Source organism: Rhinatrema bivittatum, chromosome 8, assembly GCF_901001135.1.
Source record: "Rhinatrema bivittatum chromosome 8, aRhiBiv1.1, whole genome shotgun sequence".
Lineage (NCBI taxonomy): Eukaryota > Metazoa > Chordata > Amphibia > Gymnophiona > Rhinatrematidae > Rhinatrema > Rhinatrema bivittatum.
This window is the reverse complement of record NC_042622.1, coordinates 29,543,835-29,568,675: the sequence shown is the minus strand read 5'-3', so window position 1 is coordinate 29,568,675 and position 24,841 is coordinate 29,543,835. Positions and strand designations below refer to the sequence as shown.

The following is a 24,841-nucleotide window of genomic DNA, read 5'->3' as shown; positions in this document are numbered from 1 at the left end:
CATTAAACCCACTAATACTGAGTCCATCTGTCTACATGCTAGGAAACTTATTAAAAAATCAAAGGTAAAAGGACTGGGATGTAACTTACAAATGCCATAGAGAATGACACCTTAAACACAAACCAGAGGAACAGCTCTTAGCAAGCAGAGGCAGGAAAGTCTATTTCACAAATACACTTTAAAATCCAGATGAACCACCAGGCAGACATCCTCAAGCCCCACATTTTAAAGTGTGTGAAGAGACTGGTATCGCTAAGCTCTTTGAGTAGGACGACAGAGATGAGGCAGAGTTCAATTCAAGCAGCTTGGTGGCACAACTGAATACGGACATTTCTTATAACCTCTGCTGGACAGATCTGGCAATCAATCCAAGGAACTGGAAGTCCTTTCCAGAAATACAAGATTGCCATTGATCACACACATTCATTTCGTTGTTTCACTGTGTGACTAGATCTATAATCACCTTCATTGGACAAGATTTTGACAGACACAGTTAATATTGACCAGTTGCTTTTTTTTTTTTTTCTCTCATTATAAATATATACATTCAGAGCAGAAAATTAAAATATTTCTTGTTGCACAAAAAGAAAGATAGTTTAAGGCTTTATATTATTTACAGAAACCAAAACAAGCACCTTAAAAACACCACCAACTTTTTAATATATTCCTTCCAAAAACAAAAATTTGATTCCTTCGCTCTTAAAATGTAGTAATTCCCCCTCTTTCTGGAACGTGTTCAGCTCTAGCACTCCCATCATAACCAAACTTATTCGACTATGGGAAATAAGCTGGTCACCAAGCCCTCCCAAGACCCCTGCATGAGTGTGCGTTCAAGCACGTGAAGGGTTAAACAGCATTGAGGAGTGAAATTCCTAACTCTGTGCTTACGGACTGGTATCGAAGTTTGTTACAGATTCTTAACCTACCTGCCATGCAGCGGCACCTGCAAAGTTAAAATCCCACTGCATATCAACAGCAAAAAAAAAAACCAAACACGGAACAGGTCCGTTGCTACATTCATTGCAAGAAACCCAGAGATCCCAGCCGGTTGGCATCGAACATTTTTCTGTAGGCAGTTTTCCATGCACTATTATAGTAAAGAATTTCTGAACAATGCAGTGACAAAATAATCTTCCGTGGCCTTCGCTCTCATCTTAATCATACGAGTTTTAAAAGAGTAAATTAATGTTGATACAACAAATGCTTATCGGTTTTACCGATGTGCTTCCTCCAGTGCATGCTGCAAGACGTTCCTTTCCTCTTTCTGGCTCATGTGCTGGTCTCATGAGACTCAATAAGGTCAAATGTTATCTAAGACATCAGCAAAGATGGTTAAAACTAAGAAGCTCAATACAAACTGAAAACTAAACTCTGTTCAAGTATTTGTTTTAATAAAGTTCCTTAATTGCAGTTACGGTATTAGCACTTTTAGTTTGTGCTTTAGAGTCTAGTGTTCCTGGTTAAGTCTTGTATTTGGCTGATGGCTTTTTAAATTAAGGTTGGCAACGAGTTAAGGATTCTAGTAGGCTGGTGATGGTTTTATTTAGTTTTTTGAGCCCACTTCAAGTCATCAGATCTCGGTTTTTCTCCAGTCAGTCCTTGGATAATGTCCTCTAGACGCCTCCAAAATCCTATTTTCTCCAAGGGATAGTTTAACCAACCTAAAAAGGATAAAAAAAAAAATAAATTAGTAAGCACCAAGCTATGTAACAAACAGTAAGTGAAGCAGAGTTTACTTTTCTACATTGGGGAGGCAGATGGAACTGTATTACCAGTTGCTCCTCTGCCAGTGATTCCCTTGTATATATCTTATTTAAGGTAGAAGTCGCACCCCAGAAGTAATATCACCATGCAGAGGAGTACAGATCAGAATGCACTTTCCTTGGGTGTCCCTGCCAAGGAGATGTGTGGGTTTACAGCTTCGGATACTGCTTCTGGTTAGATCCACAATGGCTATGCGAAGTCAGGGACGCTGCTGTGCAGAGACTCAAAAAAGATCCCCATAAAGAGGTGGCACGGGGCTCAGGTGGCAAGAGCTGCACGCTGCCACAGTCTGGTGCCTCTGCTCCCTGGGCCAGCTAGGGATGCAGCAGAGGCCACTGTTTAAGGGTAACAGAGGTAGTCCAATTCAGGGCCCACGATTGCAGGGTTGCAGACGGAGCCCTGGGGCATGGTCTCTGGCCCATGACAGTCACTTCAATGGCAGGACTAGGTATGTTGGGAGGGGATACAAACTAGGGGGAACCATCTCCTAGTAGTTGAGAATGATGCCTCATGGAGCCAGGATCCAGCCTTGGCTCTGAATAAGCTGGAAGTACAAAAGGACAGAAGGAAAACTTCCAGATTAAACAAACTTATACTTCTCGTATAGCCATGATGATGATCATTAATACGGAAAGGAAGCTAGCATGGACTCTGAGGCTTCATACTGGGGTATGTGGCAATAAAAAAATGCAGATCATTTATTCCAAGGCAATTATAAAAACAGTAGCTTTTGTAGGACAAAAAAGAGTTAGGAAGGAGAGCAAACGAGTCCAGCAAGAGGCGAGACTCCAGCCAATACTGCTGGATGAAGGCGAATAAACGAGGGGCTGGAGACCTCTAGGCTACCGTCACCGTTGCTACACCCCACTCATATCATATGGTGCGCGCAAATCATAACTTGTTCTTAGATGCTCTTGTAAGACAGGTTCTCTCCAAATCGAGAGTATTTAGTATGCAATCGCATTTTATGGTTACAGAGGTCTCGGCATAAAACGCAATTGCATTTCAGAGACTTCAAACCAAAGAACTTCACCTCTGAGCTGAAGGCATGACCCTGCTTTTCCTGCAATACTGGCACACATTTTTATTTATTTATTTTAAGTCCTGCAGTTTTCTTCCTCAGAGACAGGAGCTGAGAGCTGCCGCCATAAGCCTTTATTCAGAACTACTTGGAGACACTTTCCCCTATTTTATAGCCCCCTCCTAACTTACTGTTTCGTTCAATCACTGCAACAAGAGTTCTTGGCTGGGTGGGGGCCCAGGCATGCACCAAAACCTTGAAATCTGCCCACTAGATGCTGCCCTTGCATGACATGTCTGGCTTGCTCCCCAGCCTATGCAAAGCCACTGGTCTGGCCGCTTGAGCAGTTCCTATCGTTTTGCCAGTAATCTGAAAACGTTCTTGTGTCCTAGCATTTGGTTCTTTACATGCTGTAAACTGTGCTAAACCGAGTGTAATGGTTACCAGACTAACCCCTGGAGTCTGTGTGCAGAAACTCTGACCCGAGCACTGAAAAACCCAGCAAGGGTCAACCCAAGAGTGTTAAGGCTTTAAAAACCAGACATCTGCAGGCACAGAGGAGGAGGAGGAGGAGGACGACAATTCAGAAGGGCGTGTAACTGGATAACGCAGCCGCTCATACAGGTAAGGAGACTGCATAATTAACGGGCTGCAACACAAGGAAGGACCAGAATGAATGCAGCAGAAGCCTGGACACTTTGCAACACACATTATCTGAGTGCTTCCTGCCTGCAGGTGCCAAACTGTTAATAAGATCTCCAGGCACAGCGGGCGAGGCAGCGTCCGACTGATAACCACTGAGTGGGGACACGGAATGTGAAAACTGGCAAGTTTCTGAGCCTGGCACAAGAGCAGATCTTACAGGCTTCATTCGGAGGTATCCAACCCTGCGACAGATTGAAAGTCTCTGACCAGCAATTTAGAGGCTCAGCGGGAATTTTAAAGACTTCTGTTTCAGTCCCACCCCGACCATCCGATCTTCACAACTTTTGAGCGAGTCACTGATTCTCTTTATACCATAAAAACTCTTTGGAGCAGAAAAATGAGACATGATTTACATGGGGCTGTACACAGCAGGCAAATTACAACATTAATATACGTATTGTGTGTGTCATACTATATATGTATATAAACATGCCAATATAGCTTAAATACCTAAAATCATAAAATGTTTTACTTACATAGAATTTAGATTTTAAATCTCTATTTTGAAGGCCTAATACGCATTTAATTGGGCACACAAAACACCGGTTACAAATTATATCCTACTTACAAGTCTGTCTAGCATGTAACCCTGTGCTTCCCAACCCTCTCCTGCAGGCACACCAAATCGGCCAGGTTTTCAGGATATCTATAATGAATATGCATGACAGAGTTTTGCATATTCATTGCATCTCTATAGCATGCAACTCTCATGCATATTCATTGTGGCAGTCCTGAAAGCCTGACTGGAAGGGGGGGGGGGGGGGCGAACACTGAGGTAGCCAATGGTTAAGCTGCTCTGAGTTTGTAAAAGCAACTATAATACCATACAGACGACCTGGACTCAACTTCCAGACCAGGCCTAGCAAAGGATGCTGTGGAAGCGGCATTCACAGCTGCTGGAGAGGGAACTCTCAGACGTTGCTGAATGGAAACCATGGCCAGATCTTGGGTCCACATTAAGCAGGTTCTAGGAGAAGCCACAGTTTGTGGGGCCACTATAATGGCTGCAAATAAAGGCTTGTGGCCAGGGACCCCCAGGTACCCACCATTCCTGATCCCAGGGGAGGCTGGGGCTGTCCTGCTGTGGTGCTGCAGCTCTTCCATCCCTCACTTGCTGACTGGGTTGCAGGAAGGAAGAGAGCAGTGGCCGTACTCTGGGCTGCATCATCCTCTTCTGCTACCTGGGTCCTGCTGCGTTCAGCACGGTTGAAAGCAGTCATCGGGCCTGGGCGTCAGAAGAGACCACAACCCATGTACCAATGCTGCTCTCCTCCTCTTCCTGCCATGGATCAAACAGGGGGAGTGGAGGCATGAGAGTGAATGGAGGGAGGATGAAGATCAGATTCCCCCGTCCTTCTGTGCCTCTATCCTACCCCTCCTGCCTGAGATTCCTTCTGAGAAAATTCCCTCTCCCCCCTCAGAGTTCCTTTTCTCTATCCCTCATCCTTTCCCCACTACCATCACCAAGATCCCTCCCCCCTAAAAAACAAAAAAAAAACCCCAAAAAAACTGGACAGCACTATTTTTTATAAAATATGTAAATGTGTTCATGTATATGTTAAAATATGCAAACCTATGTAAATTTACCACAGAGCCCCAGACTTGACAAAAATTTATCAGATTTTGCTAGCTCTTGCTGCAGAATCTTGAAAAAGATTTGTCACAGGAAACCAGGGGGCACTGCTCATGGTGCCGTAACACAAAAAGAGGCTGGAAGCCCAAAGCAGTCTTCCCCCCCCCCCCCCGTGCTACATTTGATGAAAAACTGTCTTAATATTGTGAGCGGGAGTAAACATTCAAAACCGTCTCCAGCAGAAGCAGAGCCTGGCAATCTGATTGGCCACCAGCCTTTGGCTGCCGGTGAATCTCCATTATAATACAAAATGGATTCAGTTCAGTTATCTCACCCCATGATCCAAAGCATTTTACAGGGCACACAATACAATTACATCCCCCTCCAGCAATTGCTATTCATTTGATCTTTGCTTGGGAAAGATAGAGGCCTGAATTAACTGCACAGTGATCAGAGCCTATGAGCCAGGTTTACACAGATGTTAAGCAGCAGCAGCCGAGAGAGCTCTGTCCCTATGCAAGCGCTGGATATAATCCAAGCTGCACCGCCTGTGAATAGGGGTCTTAAGAGGTTAACACAATGACGAAGGAAGTGGCACGCTGGGTCAGACCAGAGATCCAGAGCCCAGCATCCAGTCCTGGTCACTACAAGTACCTGGCAAATCCCCCCCAAAAAAAAAAAAAAAAAAAAGAGTAGATCCTCTTACTGCTTATTCCCAGGCTCCAGGATCCTGTCCAGATCCCTTTTAAAACAAAAAAGGGTTTTGCTAGATGCCTTGATTGCATCCTCCAGTAATAGATTCCTGAGCTTGACTGTACGTTACATGAAAAGCCTTACACTTTTTAAAATGTCCGATACCTGCTGGCATCATGAGTGTCCCTTAATGTTGGCACTACTTGCAAGGGTAAATATGACCAGCTATGTACCACTCAACTCATGATTTTACGAACCTCTATCGCATCCCCCTCTTCTCCAAACTGGAGAGCCCTAACCTGCTCAGTGTCTCTCAGCCTTGTTCTTGCCCTTCTCTCGTCTGACCAGAACTGCATGCAGCACGCAAGGTGGCAATAGCAGTGCCACAGCCTGGGTAGGATAAGGAGTTTGAGACAGCAGGAGAACTTAACTGTAGCTAGTCTGCCAAAGCTGATACAGTCTCTCTTCAGTGTAGCATTTCAGAACAAAATCAGAGAGAAAATTTCAAACAAACAAAATGTTACAATGAAATTAAGAGTTCAGCTAGTCCTAGCAGTGCTGCAGTAAGGCAGGTGTCAAGTTCTCTTTAAAGGTCTCTCTTCTTCTTAGGGGTATCTGATATTAGCCATGGCCCTCTGTAGAATTAGAGAAAATGTGAGTACATGACTGATTACACAGTAAGTACTATAATTAACATAAATGTGACGTGTCCGGAGTTTGCCAAGCACCTGGCCATATGGCTCGGGTTGCAGCGAGGGGATCCTATTTCAAAAATCTTGGGTCTCGATACAAACATCTCCAGTTTCTAAAGTGGCTCATACCTTTACATTTTTCATACGGTGACATGTGTGAGGACAATGAGACAACTTCACAAATCTGCGTGACTGGAAGACTGGGCATCCAAATGGCAGATGAAATTTAATGTGGACAAGTGCAAGGTGATGCATATAGGGAAAAATAACCCATGCTATAATTACACGATGTTAGGTGCCATATTAGGAGCTACCACCCAGGAAAGAGATCTAGGCGTCATCATGGATAACACATTGACATTGTTGGCTCAGCGTGCTGTGGCAGTCAAAAAAGCAAACAGAATGTTAGGAATTATTAGGAAGGGGGATGGTGAATAAAACGGAAAATGTCATAATGCCTCTATATCGCTCCATGGTGAGACCGCACCTTGAATACTGTGTACAATTCTGGTCCCAGCATCTCAAAAAAGATATAGTTGCGATGGAGAAGGTACAGAGAAGGGCAACCAAAATGATAAAGGGGATGGAACAGCTCCCCTATGAGGAAAGGCTGAAGAGGTTAGGGCTGTTCAGCTTTATTTATTTATTTACAAATTTTTATATACCGACTTTCCTCAAAAAGAAATCAAGACGGTTAACAGAATAAAACGTCAATACAGATCTATACGATCATAAGGACGCACATTTTTGTCAATTAACATCAATAATAAAATAAATCATACATTTATAATCTCTCTAAAAAACATTTCTAAGTCTATTTGATACACATATAGTACATCTTAAAACATAAAATATTACTAAAAAATCTAAAATTAGATTAATTTAAAACTTAAAAAACAATAACACTAAAATTCTATATAATCAATAGGAGAATCTAAGATGTTAAATAACTCAGCTTGACTCTAAAAAAGTCTGTTCAAATAGCCAAGTCTTTATCAATTTCTTAAATTTCTGGATACAAGTTTCCGTTCTAATATCAACAGGAAGGGAATTCCAAATTTTAGGACCAGCCAAAGACAAAGTCCTGTCCCTAACTGAATTCAAATGTGCTGCTTTTGGAGAAGGAACTGTAAGCAATGCTTTTCCCAGAGATCTTAAATTTCTAACCGGAGTATGGATCCTGAGAGAGGCATTAAGCCATTCAGAATGATCCCCATATTCAGAAGAGACGGCTGAGGGGGGATAAGATAGAGGTGTTTAAAATCATGAGAGGTCTAGAACTGGTAAATGTGAATCAGTTATTTACTCTTTTGGATAATAGGAGGACGAGGGGGTGCTCCATGAAGTTAGCAAGTAGCACATTTAAAACAAATTGGAAAAAGTTCTTTTTCATTCAACGCACAATTAGACTCTGGAATTTGTTGCCAGGGGATGTGGTTAGTGCAGTTAGTGTAGCCGAGTTCAAAAAAAGGTTTGAATAAGTTATCGGAGAAGTCCATTACCTGCTATTAATCAAGCTGACCTAGGGAATAGCCACTGCTATTAATTGCATCAGTAGCATGGGATCTTCTTAGTGTTTGGGTACTTGCCAGGTTCTTATGGCCTGGATTGGCCACTGTTGGAAACAGGATGCTGGGCTTGATGGACCCTTGGTCTGACTCAGTTTGGCATGTTCTTATGTTCTAGCCAACGGGAAGTGGAGATGAGTGGTATTACACAATTCATATAGTGCTAAAAAGTTTGTGGAACCTTGTACTGGATTACTCCAAGGATAAAGTGTAAGAAGAGGTTAGATTCAGCATTTCCATCTTTATTCATGAGTGCTTGAAGGAAATTTTTGGTCCCCCTGACACGGAATGTGTTTCGCAACATGGGCTGCTGCGTAGGGAGGGACAGAAACCCAAGAAATCAGTTTCTAGTGAATGTCCAATACAGAATCCACGTGCAGGCAAAGACGTCGGCTTGGTTTTGTGTGGAGCCCCCTGCGGAGGGTGATCCAAAATGGAGTTAAGCTTGTAGGCGCGAAAACAAAACCAAAACGGCTATTTTTAACTCAAGCCGATTCAAATGTTCAGAGCACGGAAAGGCAAGGGAAGCGTCAGACTAGACTTTGATGTAATTATGGCATAAATTCTGTGAGCACATGAAGTGAAGGTAAACCCTCAAAAACAGCACCCCAAAACCTATGAGGCACGCTGCTCTTTTGCCTTCTATCCATGGAGCTACGGCTACCTCCCCCTCTCCCTTGGAAGAGAGAGCACACACTACTGTGCCAAGCCCCTAAATCACGGAGGAGAAACTGTTTCTAAATTCTGTCCTCCGTTTTGTACTGTAGCAGTATATAACCCTCAAAGCATTTCATTTTTACTGCCTATGGCACCGCAGCAGATCATTAACAAGGGTGCACTTTTTTTGTTTAAAAAAAAAAAAAAAAAGCCTCGACCCCTAGCCTAAATTTTTAGGATGCAGGGAAAACTGATTTTCCTTATAAATTTATTATATAGCTATGCATCAGTATCTCTTTTCCTCCTCATTTTTGGGAGGAATCTCACCACCTAACCTGGTCTTCTGATCTCCGGGCTAGGCACGCCTCCCCTCTTGCCACAGCAGTGGGCTGAACTGGGTTGCAGCGCCAGCTCCCCCTCTTCACTGCTCAATGACAGCTGCCAGGTATTGGACCCAACTTTTCAACTGCTCAGCAGCTCATAAAAGCTGCCTGCATTTAGTGAAGCTTGGTGCAGGTACATTTCATTACCTTACGCTGTTAGAACTGAATCATATTGGCGGCACACCCCAATCTAACAAGAATCAACTAAACAATGGTTTTATTGTCCACGAGAGACCAGGAAGCACATCACATGCAAAAACCGATCTTGCATACAGACGAGGATAGGTTGAAAATTCAGCCAAAAAGGCCGACAGGCAAATAGCATGAGTTATTTTTGGCCAGAAGGAATAAGTCATCCCAAAGCTAAAAGCGCATATACCACCAATTCAATTCTAGCTGCATTTATTAGGCCAGTGAAGATTTGTTTTCCCTGAGAAACTCAACAGCACCAGTGCGCCAAGCTCATCTTAGCAAGACTCACAAGCAGACCAACACCTGAGAACCAAGCCCATGCAAAACGTAACCAGTCAATGCTGGTCTCCTTCAGCTATGAACCAAAAACAGGCCCATCAAATATCCTATTGGAGAGGAGTGTGTACGAGGGACACAACCACTGGAATGGAAAACTACTCCACCGGGAACTTCTTGTAAGGAGATTAGGAAGGACTGTCCCCAGTGCAACCACCAAACACACCATTTCAGGCTTCTGGTGGTCCCTCTACCTAAACAGAAATTTGATGGATCCCACCATGGGGAAAATATTTCTGCTAAAAATTTTTTTTTTTTGGAAAGTCAATCTTGTGGAGATTCTTAGTTACAATATTCTTTTATCTGCCATTGAAAAATTTCTAAAAAGATTTTAAACCACCTTCCCTTATACAGAGGTGACCAAGGACTACAAATTAAAAAAAAAAAAAGTCCAAGTGGGGTTTTCCATTCTGGCTGCTGGTATAAGTGTGCTACTTGTGAAAAATCCCTCTTCCCTCCCTCAGCACCAAGCATCTTTAATAGAATATTAAAAACCCAGAGACAGGCGCTGAAGCTTTAAGGAAAAGATTTGCTTTTCTTTAACCGACTTTGTTTTTGTATTTCATGTGTTGGTATCACGTGTAGTTCATCTAATTGTGTTTAAGATAAGCATGGGTGGTTTTATATTACAGAACAATTTACTTACTGTTATTACAATAATTGTATTACACTTACAAGTACTATTCACCACAAAATAGGTTCTGAAGACCACTGTAGCGCTTTCCTTGCAAACCGCAGACTGGATTCAATGCACCATTACAACCTCCAGAAGTCATTTGTGGATTTCCAGGTTGCTATGCTCAAGAGTCACCTCTCAGAACGGCTGATATCAAGATACTCTGGAGGAGTTGTCTGTCATCAACAGTGAATCAATGGGAGGGGAGGGGCAGACAAGACTATCTACTGGGGAAATTCAGGAATGTTAAACCACAAAACATAAAAAGGGAGAGAAAATAAAAGATGTGCGTTTTGCTGACCTTTATATATCCGTGTATTCAAGAGGATTAACATGGCATCAGAATTTTTACCTGTGGTGATACAGAAATAGGTCTCGTGCGGAGACACATGGTGGATGCGATGGTGTTTCCTTGGTAAGATGATATGCCAGTCTTGAAGGAAGACGACCCAACCAGGAAGACCAAAGTAGGTATGAGACCACTTGTGAATCTGGTTCGTCAATGTTACAAAAATTGAAAGAGCAAAGACAAAGCACTCCCAAGCGTAGGTTTTGTGTATAACTTCTACAGAAGAGAAAGGAGAAAAGAAGAAAATCACTCTTGCAGAAGGGTCTGGTCCAGTGCCAGCTCTTTGATTTCAGATATAGGAATTTTACATAAGCTGGCTGGTTGCTCAAGAGCTCCGTGTTAACAGAAAGAAATGTTAATAAGCAGTTTATCACAAATTTTAGTAGTCCCAGAAGCTAAAAACTGGATCACAGCAAAATTCCAAACTCCAGGGCTAGCAGCCAGATAACACACTAATACAATAAAACCCTCAATGGATCCCGTTTCCAAAATCATAGACTCTGCTGATAATATTCATTAACAGTAACATCTTTAAAAACTGCATTTAAGTCCTGCTTTAATTTTGTTTGACCAATATCATATTGCTTCTGATTTTGCAGTGAGAAATGAATGTATGGGTGGGACTTTTTTGGTGGAGCCAAATCACCCCCTTATTCCAGTGGGCTGATTTAAAATACCTAGATCTACACACACACACACACACATACAAGCTGCACACTTGTCCTGCTAGTCAATCTTTTATGTAGATTAAACAGGTTAATACAACTTAAATGAAGCCATATTACACACTAAGTCAACAGATGTTATCAGTTAAGCTGTTCCCTTTCAAGATCTAGCATCAAGGTGACTTTTTTTTTTTTTTTTTTTACTAGTTTTAAACTAACAACTTTACAACTTCATTGGAGAAAACATTCAAATATATTTAGAGAGAAAAAAAAAGTTGAGTTTTCCATTAATGTTGAGAGAAAATAGTAAGCATTCGGCAGATTTCTGCAGATTGATTAACCGAGAGGACTTGCCAGCAGATGGTTAAGCTGTGCTCAATAATTCAGTATGTGTATGAGAATAGACCCAGAATGATAATTACAGATGCACGTCTTCATTTTGTGGGAACACACATATTGCTGTGGGCTGCCTTAACCAACCACATTAAAATTTGAGTTATTTTTCACATTTCAAACCATCCCCATATTTCTTATGTCAAGGTCCAATCAAATATAAAAATATCTGCATGAATTTCCTGTTGACTGGCTTAAAATTAAAGCCTCCTTAGTTCCATAAAAACACAATACACTGTAGTTTTGTCTTGTTTTTCCTCCCACCTATGCCTATAAATTCAGGAATTTAACAGATTTATTCTGCAGTATGTACTACAGGTGGAACACTGTCCTGCACACAAAAAAAAATCCATGTTCTTGAATTATTTTGTCTCTTGAAATGCAGTGTCAAGCGTTTAATGATCACTAGGTTGGAGGAAAGCAATGTTCACAATGAAGTACTGCAGGTTTCCATACTTTTTTTGCAGTGCTACATCCTAATTTTTCAACCAGGAGTTTTTTTCATATCATTGCAAAATCAAATCCTAACCTCAAACACACACCTATCACCACATTATCGGCTCGATACAGTAAGGCCGCGGTAAAAACAGTGCGGCAGTGTCAGGCGCACCCTTCCTCCCCGCACGCACAGTTCTCCTAACGCCTGATTCTCTCTTCTAATCGCATGCAAATGCATGCCGCGGCTGTGAAGCGTTAGGGAAGGGTTAGGCCCGCGCAACCCATTTTACTGTATAGGCGCTTAATACAGCGCCTATACAGTAACCTGGGTGCGCTGGTACCTGTCATTTCAAATGACATTTGAAATGACAGGTACCAGGAAGTGTAAAAAAGTGTAAAAAACAAAAAACCTGTGTGTTATATAAAAAAAATGTTAAATACCTGTCGGAGGGCCGTGGTTCCAGGCGGCCGGTGGGCAGCCATCAGTGGCATCCGGTAGTCCCTTCTCCCGATTTCGCACGGGCGGGTCGGCAGCAGGGGGGGGGGCGCCATCAGCGGCATCCGGTAGTCCCTTCTCCCGATTTCGCACGGGCGGGTCGGCAGCAGGGGGGGGGGCGCCATCAGCGGCATCCGGTAGTCCCTTCTCCCGATTTCGCACGGGCGGGTCGGGCAGCCATCAGTGGCATCCGGTAGTCCCTTCTCCCGATTTCGCACGGGCGGGTCGGCAGCAGGGGGGGGGGGCGCCATCAGCGGCATCCGGTAGTCCCTTCTCCCGATTTCGCACGGGCGGGTCGGGCAGCCATCAGTGGCATCCGGTAGTCCCTTCTCCCGATTTCGCACGGGCGGGTCGGCAGCAGGATCCAGCGTGTTCGATCGGGCAGGCAGGTAGGTGGCAAAATAAAGATGGCCGCCTGCACGGGAAAAGCGTGCAATTGGCCGCTGAAGACGTGACGTCACGACGTTTGGCGTCACGGGGTGTGACATCACGTCTTCAGCGGCCAATTGCACGCTTTTCCCGTGCAGGCGGCCATCTTTATTTTGCCACCTACCTGCCCGATCGAACACGCTGGATGCTGCTGCCCCCCGGACCCCGCTGCTGCCTACCCGCCGCTCCCGGCTCCTGCTGCCGCCCCCCCCCCCCGCTGCCGACCCGCCCGTGCGAAATCGGGAGAAGGGACTACCGGATGCCGCTGATGGCTGCCCGCCCGCCCCCCCCCCCCCCGCTGCAGACCCGCCTGTGCGAAATCGGGAGAAGGGACTACCGGATGCTGCTGATGGCGCCCCCCCCGCTGCCGACCCGCCCGTGCGAAATCGGGAGAAAGGACTACCGGATGCCGCTGATGGCTGCCCGCCGCCCACCTGGAACCATGGCCCTCCGACAGGTATTTAACATTTTTTTTATATAACACACAGGTTTTTTGTTTTTTACACTTTTTTACACTTCCTGGTGCAGGTACCAGCGCACCCAGGTTTTTTTTTTTTTTTACACTTTTACACTTACCGTAGCAGGCCCGAGCCTTGCTACTTTTTCGTTTGGTTTTTTTTTGCTTCGGGAGGAGGGGACCGGACGGGACCAGGGCGGGTAAGCAATGTTTTTACACTACACTACACTAACTCCTACTAGGGGGAGGCGGTAAACTAGCAGGTTAAGGCCGCGGCAGAACAGCGGGTTACGGAGGCGATAATATCAGTGCCCGTTACAGTATCGCAGTGGAATAGCTAATTCCTTCATTATACAGCTTTTTCGTTCATTTACATGCTGGGTGCGGAAAGGGTTTAGGAAGCGCTAAGGACGCGTGAAACTGGAGACTGTATCGCTGGATGGCCTTACTCGTCTGTATTGTGCGCTCCCAGCACGTTACAGACGGGGAATCTTTAACTCAATGTTACTGTATCGACCTGTATGTGAGCTGATGCCATAACAGCTGGTAAAAACTTTACAACTTCATCTCTTATTTAAGACCATGCTGGGACCATGACTTTGAGGCAAAACAGTCTCCTCCTGTACTGTACTTTGTATTCACTTGACATCTCCCATCAAGGTACTATTGGCCAGACTCAACCCTGCTTAGCTTCGAGTCTAAACTGGTACGGCTATAAGAAACCTTGCCATCTCCTCTTGTGCAACTGACAGGTTATCAACGGAAGTCATCATAACGAAATCTGTTTTAAACGAGCCTGCTGGAAAATAATTACCTATTATGGCTTCAATAAAGTATCTTATGGATTAAATTCTGTCCAGTTTGCACATCAGGAGAGAGGAAAGGTTAATCAGATTGCGTTAATCTGAATAATTTAAACCTGCTGGACAGGAGGAAGCCAGTTTGATTTTCACAGCTCCTGCCAAAACTGAGTTTAAGCTACAATTAAAGAGAATTTCTAAATCTTGAATGGCCTAAGTAAAGTGGAAGGAAGTCTCTTCCTGGAGAGCAAATCATAAGACGAAAAAAATAAAATATATTTTCCCTGCACAATGGTCCAGGAGCACAAAGCAGAGTCCAAGATCACCAACCCATAGCAACAAGTTAAAAGCTTCAGACTGCAAGCGCAATATCCTTTTACATTCCTACCATCAAAACGATGCTATCCTGGGTTCTCCACCTCATACTTATGCTCATGTAGTTGTGAAAAAGCGTTTAAGTATTTTGTGTGTTTGTGACTTGGGGATTCTGGGAGAGAGGATGGGGTGGGTACCCGGGCAGTTGATTTAACACACTACCAAGTTGTGATGCAATTTACCAAAGGAAAGAACAAGGAGTTTGCACAGACACCAGGTCTCCCAAGATCCCTCCGAGTGTCTGAGACCCCTAAGTTTATATTTTTCCAATATATTCATGTGATCATTTAAGCATATTTACAATCCGCTATTCCCATGAAATATCCTGTTCAACGCGGAGCACAGAATACATTCATAAAATGAACATAAAACAAAAATTACAAACATATGTAATGGGCAACATTAAAAAAAAGCTTTGGAAATGAAAAATAATATGGACAGACTGGGTGGATCATGTGATCTATTTTCTGACATCATTACTACATTATTGTATAGGCCGGAACAAATGGCAACCAGTATGAGGGTAGCTAGATTTCATACTGGAAAGAGGGAGGTTTTTTTTTTATTTTTTTTAAATAGAAGTGCACATTCATGGCCTGGCAGCCACTAGATGGTACTGTTAGAGTTTCAGCCTGCCCACTTATTGGCTGTGAATTCTGCAAGAGCATCCGAAAACGGAACAGACTCACCACCGATAAGAGGAAACAGGTTACAGAACAGTGCCAATTTTTCCTATCCAGCTCACAGCCCTGTGCCCCGACACCTTACGAGACTCTTTCAGAATGAACATTTTCAAATGACACAGCAGAAAATGCAGAGGGGCAAAACTAATGGCAATTTGCAAATACTGAGATTTTCAAATATCAAGATTTAATCAGACGCCTTCGACAATGCCAACATAACTAGTACACAAGTACTGTTGGAGAGGCTGCTTACACCTTCTGTTAGCAAGCCTGGGAAAGTCAGCCTTAGTGTGCTTCCATCACATCCTTTTATAACTGCCTTAATCACATCCTCATTGCCAGAGGATGTGGTTAAGGAAGTTAGCTTAGCTGGGTTTAAAAAAGGTTTGGTCAAGTTCCTGGAGGAGAAATCCATAAATTGCTATTAAGCTAAAAAACTTAGGGATAGCCACTGCTTTATTGGCATTAGTAGCATGGGAACTATTTAATGTTTAGATACTTGCTAGGTGTTTGTATCCTGGATTAGTTACTGTTGCAAACAGGATGATGGGCTTGATGGACCCTTGGTCTGATTCATTATGGAAACTTAAGTGCTGCCATCAAGTGTCTGGAAGCTGGAATAGCAGGGAGACCCTTAGTGCTCCCCAGGCTCCTCATGGGTCCAAGCTGTTTGTGGGAGGCTCTGCAGGAATTCTGTCCTCCCTCTGCCTGAAATGCTACTGTACATATTAAATCACACTTTCAAAGAGGGTTTTCCAATATTATATCTTTACCTGGAGAGAAGAAAAGAAATTTGTAGGCCATGTTCGCCAAGGGGATTACTGTCAACATACAGTTATCTCCATTGGTCTCTATGAAGTCATGCCTAGTAATTGCTGTAGGGTCAATGTGATGCTCTCGGAAAGGTCTGATAAAAGCCTAGAAAGTAAATAAAGACATAATAACGGTGTTATAACATTCGCTTGACAAAAGCTACATTCAACAGATTTCTGCTAAGATCTGATAATCAACAATGATGCCTTTTTTTTTTTTTTAAACTGAATAATAAATTATCAAGTGGTAAAAGATTTAGTGTCTCATTGGATGGGTGTTTAGACATTGCATTTTAATCCAATTGGGAGATTTTTGCCTTTGAATTGACTCCTTTTTTATTTTCAAACTATTAAGGAGCCACACTTTTCTTGAGCAATGGTACCTGTAATAGCAGTAGGATTACAAGATAAAGATCCACCAGCTTAGGACATCCAGCTAACAGTATGAAACGAGCATTGCTATCATTAGCAAACTGCCACGTCAGAAGCCAGCTTCGGTAGGTGCTATCCATTAACGTTTGCCGACTGGCCAGCAGAATATGGGAATGGTTATTTTGGGAAACAAAAATTGGGATAAATACACAGGCTTCCCGCTCTATGCTCTTCCTACTGGCACCACAGACAGCACAGCATGAGCCATGCATTGTTTCACCCTGCAGTAATCACACATGTAAAAGAGTTATGAGAAAACCCAACAGATGGGTCGAAAGTAACATCCTAAGAGGTTGATGCTCGATGACAGTCAAGACAGGGAGACCAATTACATGCGTTAGTCTTAAAGGCTCTGGGTCACAATCCTGTGCGCTATGATTTCTTCACTAGATTTCACAAGGAGTGCTGGCAGTTTGGGGTTTTATTCAGAGAGGTCACGTCTGATTCAGGAAGGTCTTCTAAAATTCCCCAGCAGACATCACAGGCTACAGCAGCAGCACTGGTGCCACCTCAGCTGCTCCTGCCCCGGTTGGTTCCTTGGCTCAGTGTATAAGGAACCTGGAGTCAAGGTCAAAATCCCTACTGTATCTGGCAGGGGACAGTGCACTCCTGTTTCCCCCAAAAGCATACCAGGGCACTGTAATGCTGAAACGCAGAATATAAATAAATACTCTGATGTAGTCCCTCAATAGCAATTATCAACGGAAATCTCAGACTTCCTGAAGCTTGGAAAATAGTGGCCAAGGTTGGGTTGCTTCTGTGTTTGAACAGTCCCAATGTTTAATCCAATCTCCCAGCTGAAAAAGAAACCCTTCAAGCAGTGTTTGTTAAACTTACTTTTCCAACAATGGGCAGCTCCACAGACCCCCACGTGTCAGCTCCCCAGTGCACTAATCCCGATGCAAAGTCTGCAGTGATAATTCCTGCAACTTTAAGAAAAATTAAAACATGTGATTTATTTAAATATTTTATATACAGTCATTCCATGCAAAGATCAAAAAGGTTTAGAAAAGTAACATTCATAGCTATAAAACAAATGACAGGTTACAGGGATAGTATTCATGAACAAGCATTAACATCTATCAAACAAGCTAACTAAAGATTTAAAACACGGTCGAGAAGGACAGAAGAAATAAATTTCACATTTTGTTCAGTACGTTGTATTGATTCTTATATTCTCTCGTTAAATTTCTTCTTCAATCTTCAGTTAGTATCTCAACCTTGTTACTGTAGCTCTCTATATTCTGATGTTTTAAGTTAGGCTATATGCATTTTTGAATAGCCAAGTTTTTAGCTCACATTTAAATCTGATATCGAATGTTAACATCTTAGGTAGAGAGTTCCATAGCTTTAGGCATGCAATGGAAAACACAATCTTACTTGTGTCAGGTGTATGCTCCGTATTGTGGGAATAGTCAATAGTCCTTTATTGTGAGATCTTGGTGTTCGTTGAGGTGTGTATGGTTGTATTGTCACACCTATCATACTGGTGTTATTGGAAGGAATGGTTTTGAATATTAGCGTTAAACACTGTGTAATACAGAGTCGAGCTTGTACTGGCAGCCAGTGCAGTGAGATCAGTGAGGGTGTAATGTGATCAAATTTCCTAGTTCCTAATAAAAGTCTTGCTAAGGCATTTTGTAATAATTGTAACTTAATAGACATGTGGGAAGACTGAGTAATAAGCAGCTACAGTAGTCTAGGTTTGAGACAGTTTGCAATGCAGTACGGAAGTCCTCGAAAGTTAATAAAGGTTTCAACCGATGTAATAAGCAACTTGGCGTAACCTGTAGTAACTAATTTCTTGATGTGCTTTTTCATCGTAAGAATCTCATCTAGCTGGATACCTAAAACCCGTACTTGATTTGAGGGCGCAATTTGGAAGTTACCCAGGACAAGAGCAGGTAGTTTGACTATCAATCCAGGATTTGAACTCCACGGCCCTAGCTTCCAGAGGCCCTACACCCTTTGCAGTAGAAGAGGAACTGAAGCATGCGCCATTAGGCACACAAATCACAAACCTCTCAATCCTTTGAATTAAGATCAACTTAATGGTGGTTGAAGAGGATTTGAAAGTATAGCTTTGGGAAATCTTGGACTTAAAGTTTGGAGAGAGAGGTGAAATAGTGGGATATTTTCTTTAGTTAGTGTGTATCTGAGATAAGCAAGCCAGAAGAAGTTAATTCTAGTGTCTCTTTCCCTCTCACCCACCCCTTGCTCAACCCTTTATTTTTAGGCAAGAGACACTTTCTCATTAAGAATCAATCAGGCTCTTATTTAAGTCATACTATTGCACCAGCCTTTATTGAGAGTTTAATCATCCCATTGTAGGTCACTAGCAGATTAATTAGTGAATACACTTATAAATTTAAAATATACTCTAACTCCAACTCCCTTAGCAACCTAAACTAGGAACTCAATAAAATTAAGATAAAGGCAGCAGTCCAGCAACAAGAAGGGGGCTTTCCAGTCTTTTGTGTAGAATGTCACATGTATGATTTTTTACCCACTGGTGAAAGATTGTATATGTGCACCCGGTGCAAAGAGCTCCTGGTTTTCAGAGAACGCGTCTGATCTCTGGAGGCTAGAGTGTGCCTTGGATCAGAAAGGCCTACCAGTTGGAAAGCATCACCCTGGTGTATCAGGAAGTGATCCTGTAGCAAGGATCTGCTCTCCAAGTGATGCATTGTCCTCTCACACTGAGAACAAGTCTCCCAGGGCTACTGCTCAGGAGGGAAGGGTTAGGTCAGACATCATAGTTGGTGATTCGATCATCAGAAATGTAGACTGCTGGGTAGATGGTGGACATGAGGATCGCCTGGTAACTTGCCTGTCTGGTGTGAAGGTGGTGGACCTCATGCGTCACCTAGATAGAATTATAGAAAGTGCTGGGGAGAAGCCCACTGTCGTGGTACATGTGGGCACCAACGACATAGGAAAATGTAAGAGAGAGGTTCTGGAAGCCAAATTTAGGATTTTAGGTAGAAAGCTGAAATCCAGAACCTCCAGGATGGCATTCTCTGAAATGCTCTCTGTTCCACGCGCAGGTCACCAGAGGCAGAGTTCCAGAGTCTCAATGCATGGATGAGGCGATAGTGCAGGAAAGAGGGATTTAGTTTTGTAAGAAACTGGACAACCTTTTGGGGAAGATGGAAATTTTTCCAAAAGGATGGGCTCCACCTTAACCAGAGTGGAGCCAGGCATGCTGGCACTAACTTTTAAAAAGGAGATACAGCAGCTTTTAAACTAGAACAATGGGGAAAGTCAAATGTCATTCAGCAGTGCATGGTTCAGAGGAATGTATGTTTGTTTGAAGGATACTAATGAAACAGGACCATAAGAACATAAGATATGCCATACTGGGGCAGACCAAGGGTCCATCAAGCCCAGCATCCTGTTTCCAATAGTGGCCAATCCAGGCCATAAGAACCTGGCAAGTACCCAAACACTAAGTCTATTCCATGTTACCATTGCTAATGGCAGTGGCTATTCTCTAAGTGAACTTAATAGCAGGTAATGGACTTTTCCTCCAAGAACCTATCCAATCCTTTTTTAAACACAGCTATACTAACTGCACTAACCACATTCTCTGGCAACAAATTCCAGAGTTTAATTGTGCGTTGAGTGAAAAAGAACTTTCTCCGATTAGTTTTAAACGTGCCACATGCTAACTTCATGGAGTGCCCCCTTGTCTTTCTATTATCCGAAAGAGTAAATAACCAATTCACATCTACCCGTTCTAGACCTCTCATGATTTTAAACACCTCTATCATATCCCCCCTCAGCCGTCTCTTCTCCGAGCTGAAAAGTCCTAACCTCTTTAGTCTTTCCTCATAGGAGACCTGTTCCATTCCCCTTATTTTGGTAGCCCTTCTCCATCGCAATTATATCTTTTTTGAGATGCAGCAACCAGAATTGTACACAGTATTCAAGGTGCGGTCTCACCATGGAGCGATACAGAGGCATTATGACATTTTCCGTTCTATTAACCATTCCCTTTCTAATAATTCCCAACATTCTGTTTGCTTTTTTGACACCGCAGTACACTGAACCGATTTCAATGTGTTATCCACTGTGACGCCTAGATCTCTTTCTTGGGTGGTAGCACCTAATATGGAACCCAACATTGTGTAATTATAGCATGGGTTATTTTTCCCTATATGCATCACCTTGCACTTATCCACATTAAATTTCATCTGCCATTTGGATGCCCAATTTTCCAGTCTCACAAGGTCTTCCAGCAATTTGTCACAATCTGCTTGTGATTTAACTACTCTGAACAATTTTGTATCTGCAAATCTGATTACCTCACCCCTTTCCAGATAGTTTAATATATTAAAAAGCACCAGTCCAGTTACAGATCCCTGAGGTACTCCACCTTTTACCTTTCCAGTGTGAAAACTGACCATTTAATCCTATTCTGGTTTTTTAACCAACTTGCAATCCACAAAACTGTCATCACTTATCTCATGACTTTCGTTTTCTTAGAAGCATCTCATGCAGGACTTTGTTGAATGCCTTCTGAAAACCCAAATACACCATATCTACCAGTTCACCTTTGTCCACATGATAGTTAGGGCATCCCAACAGAGGTTCCAATACAAGCAAAAATAGTCCATGTGCCTATAAGCAGACAATCACCTAAGCTAAATAATTCCAAATTATCCCTATCAACTGAAAAGCAGGTTATTAATACAAACAAACACACACTAACTCTCCCATCTTGATTCTTAGACTTCTGGCATACAGACATTTTAGAGTGTATAGCAGTGAATGATGACATAATTGACATCTCAGAGACCTGGTGGAAGGAGGATAACCAATGGGACAGCGCTATCAGGGTATAAATTATCACAATGATAGGGATGATCAACTTGGTGGATGAATGGCACTTTATGTCCAGGAGGGTATAGAGTCCAACAGGATAAAGATCATACAAGAGACTAAATGCTCAGTAGAATCTATATGGGTAGGAATCCCATGTGTGTTGGGTAAGAGTATAGTGATAGGAGTATACTACCGTCCACCTGGCCAAAATGGTCAGACATGATGAAATACTAAGAGAAATCAATGAAGCTAACCAATTTGAAAGCTCCCATTAATGCACCGCCAATTACCCCAACATTGACTGGGTAAATAACATCAGAACATGCCAGAGAAGGTTCCTGGATGGAATGACAGCTTCCTAGAGCAATTGGTTCAGGAACCAAAACAAGAGGGAGCTATTTTAGATTTAAGTCTTAGAGGAACGCAGGATTCGGTGAGAGTGGGGCCACTTGGCAATAGTGATCATAACATGAGCAGATTTGAACTAATGACTGGAATGGGAACAATATGTAAATCTACAACTCTAACACTAAATTTTCAAAAGGGAAACCTTGATAAATGAGAAAAAGAGAACACCACCGAAAGGTACAGGCATGAACATTGTTTAAAAATAAAAAATTTTAGAAGTGCAGTCCAGATATATTCCACGAATTAAGAAAGGTGGAAGGAAGGCAAAACTATTATCAGCATGGTTAAGAGGTGAGGTGAAAGAGGCTATTTTATCCAAAAAACATCCTTCAAAAGCTAGAAGGATCCAACTGAAGAAAATAGGAAAAGCATAAGCATTGACAAGTTAAGTGTAAAACACTGATAAGGCAGGCTAAGAGAGAATTTGAAATGAAGATGGCCACAGAGGTGAAAACTCATAATAAAAAACTTTTTTAAATCTATCCAAAGCAAGAAACCTGTAAGGGAATCAGTTGGACTGTTAGATGACCTGGGGGGGGGGGGGGGTAGTAAAGGGGCTCTTAGAGAAGATAAGGCCATTGCAGAAAGACTAAATGAATTCTTTGCTTCTGTGTTTACTAATGAGGATGTTGGGGAGATACCAGTTCTGGAAATGGTTTTCAGGGGTGATGAGTCAAACTGAACGAAATCACTGTGAACCTGGAAGATGCAGTAGGCCAGATTGACAAACTAAAGAGTAGCAAATCACCTGGACTGGATGGTATGCATCCCAGGGTACTGAAGGAACTAAAAAATGAAATTTCAGATCTATTACCGAGGTCCTGAAGACAGGGTTCCCTCATGGCAGAAGTGGATATTGAGTCCACTTTTCAGTTGATCCCAGTTCACCCATGCAGTTTCCCACTACTCTGCTTCAGTTTCGAGAGGAACTTCTATTACAAGTGTCTGCCGATGGAATGCTGGATCTTGGGCCTACTTTGTAATGTTCAGTACCTTCTTACATTGGGCCACTGCAGAGGCTTCTAGGCTAGCATCGCTAGTACATTACCTTGATAATTTCCTGTTTATAGGAAAGGGGGTACGGCTGAATGCGCAATGCTATTTGACATTTCATAAGCTGGCACGGACAGGTCACAAGGCCCGGCAACAGTCCTAAATTTCCTGGGGACTGAGCTCAATTCCACGGGACTGGAATCCAGAATCCCTAGTGACAAGCTAGCGAGACTGGCAGATATTGTGACTATCACCAGGCGAAGTAGGAAAGTCACGCTGAAGCACATAAAGGTTCTCATAGGCAGTTTGGCCTTTGCCATGCGAGTTATCCTCATGGGCAAGATCTTTCTGTGCCGATTAATGCGATCCATGGTGGGCCTGATTCATCACGACCACCACTTGCGGATAAGCAATCAAGGAGGACTTAGCTCTGTGGTCTAAGTTCCTCAAGGATTTCAGGTTGGCTCCCTAGGCCGGTCAGCAGCGACGACCTTCCGCTTTACTCTATCATGTCAGGAGGTACTGGTATTTATTTCATAGTCCTTTTGTGCACGGCACGATGACCAGATTAATAGGCTGCAACTGGCTTAACCAGAATATCACATTTCTTGAGCTGTTCCCTATCATAGTTGCCTTACACATCTGGGGCGAGATGCTTAGTCAACAGGTGGTATTATGGTGTGACAATGCAACGGTAGTACAGTCAAATAAACAATCAGTCCTCCAAGTTCCTCCTGGTGTCAGAGTTGCTCAGGTAGTTCGTATTATGCTGGTTGTGTATGAACATCGTGGCACAGACGAAGAATATTCCTGGAATGCGCAATGAGATAGTGGATTCTCTCTCTCATTGCAAGTGGTCCCTGTTCAGAAAGCTGGCGCCACAAGCGGAACTGGTTGGCAGAAAGGTCCCAGAGCAGCTATGGTCCTTCGGAACCAGATGGCGTACGAGATGCTGCAAAGATCACTTTTTCCAGCCACGTGGAACACCTATATTTGCAACTACAACAAAGTGAAGGCATGCCTTATTGCGAACGGTTGGTCCAGTCAGGTTCCTGAAGATCTATTATTTGGTACATCATGCACGCCAAACAGCAGGGATTGTCTAGGAACATGGTTTGTTCGCACCTAGCCACCTTCATATATTTCGCGAAGCTGGAAACGAGCCCAGCGGAGCAGTACTTTGGAGGTCAGGAGAGTAATGTTAGGCTGGGCAAGGGAGTCTATACCCTGGCCTGACACTTAGAGACTGCTAACCCATGACCTCCTGATGTCACTGTGGAGCATCCTGCCATTGGTAGCGGCAAGAGAGTTTGAAAATATTCTTCCAAGTCGCCTTTGCACTTGCATTCTTTGGTGCCCTGTGAGTCGGTGAGTTTACAGCACCATCGCAGAATGCTTCACAGCTGTGAGGCTTAATATGGGAGGATGTCAGCGTCTCAAACGGCACACTACGCTTGAGGCTGAGACAGTCTAAGACTGATCAAGGGATGTGTGGTCAAGTCATCACTGACAGCAGTTAAAGGTCTGGTAACATGTCCGGTTGCGACTGACGCTTTACCTAGCATTACGCCCCCAAAGGATGGTTTGTTCTTACTGCACCAGGACAGAAACTCATTAAGCAAATTCCAGTTCTCTGCAGTTTTCGAGAAAGCGCTGCTACAAGCTGAGCTTCAGAGAGAATGTTTCGGTACTCACTCATTCCGCATTGGTGCCGCCACCAGCGCTGCTACCGCCGGTCTGCCACAGGCTGTCATATAACAGATGGGCAGATGGAGATCCAGGCCATTTACGTCATACATCAGGCATGACAACAGCTTCCTTGCGCCGGGAGCATCCCAAGACTTAAGTTTCCTTTCGCTTGTAGCTGCTATCCATCGTCATTCAGCATGGATCGCTGGCCACTCAGTCATCAACCATGCGCGTAGAAGGGATGCAAGAGGGAAATTTGGGCTCGACCTGGGGTTGTCTGGGAGAGGCTGGACCATCAAATGGCTGGGTCAAAGAGATATGCGCTGGCACTAACT

At 43.3% G+C, this 24,841-nt stretch overlaps 1 protein-coding gene across 1 annotated transcript in view; it reads right to left on the bottom strand.

Annotated features, from left to right (window-relative positions):
* Window positions 1-497: 497 nt before the first annotated feature.
* Window positions 498-24,841, bottom strand: part of LOC115098041 (transmembrane protein 189-like) — a 48,205-nt gene continuing 23,861 nt past the window's right edge. Inside the window, exons 3-6 of the mRNA XM_029614329.1 lie at window positions 17,427-17,518; window positions 16,119-16,263; window positions 10,613-10,825; window positions 498-1,661 (exon numbers count right to left, since the gene is read on the bottom strand). Coding sequence (XP_029470189.1) covers window positions 1,540-1,661; window positions 10,613-10,825; window positions 16,119-16,263; window positions 17,427-17,518 — 572 coding nt within the window. The 3' untranslated portion in view covers window positions 498-1,539. The remainder of the gene's footprint in view (window positions 1,662-10,612; window positions 10,826-16,118; window positions 16,264-17,426; window positions 17,519-24,841) is intronic.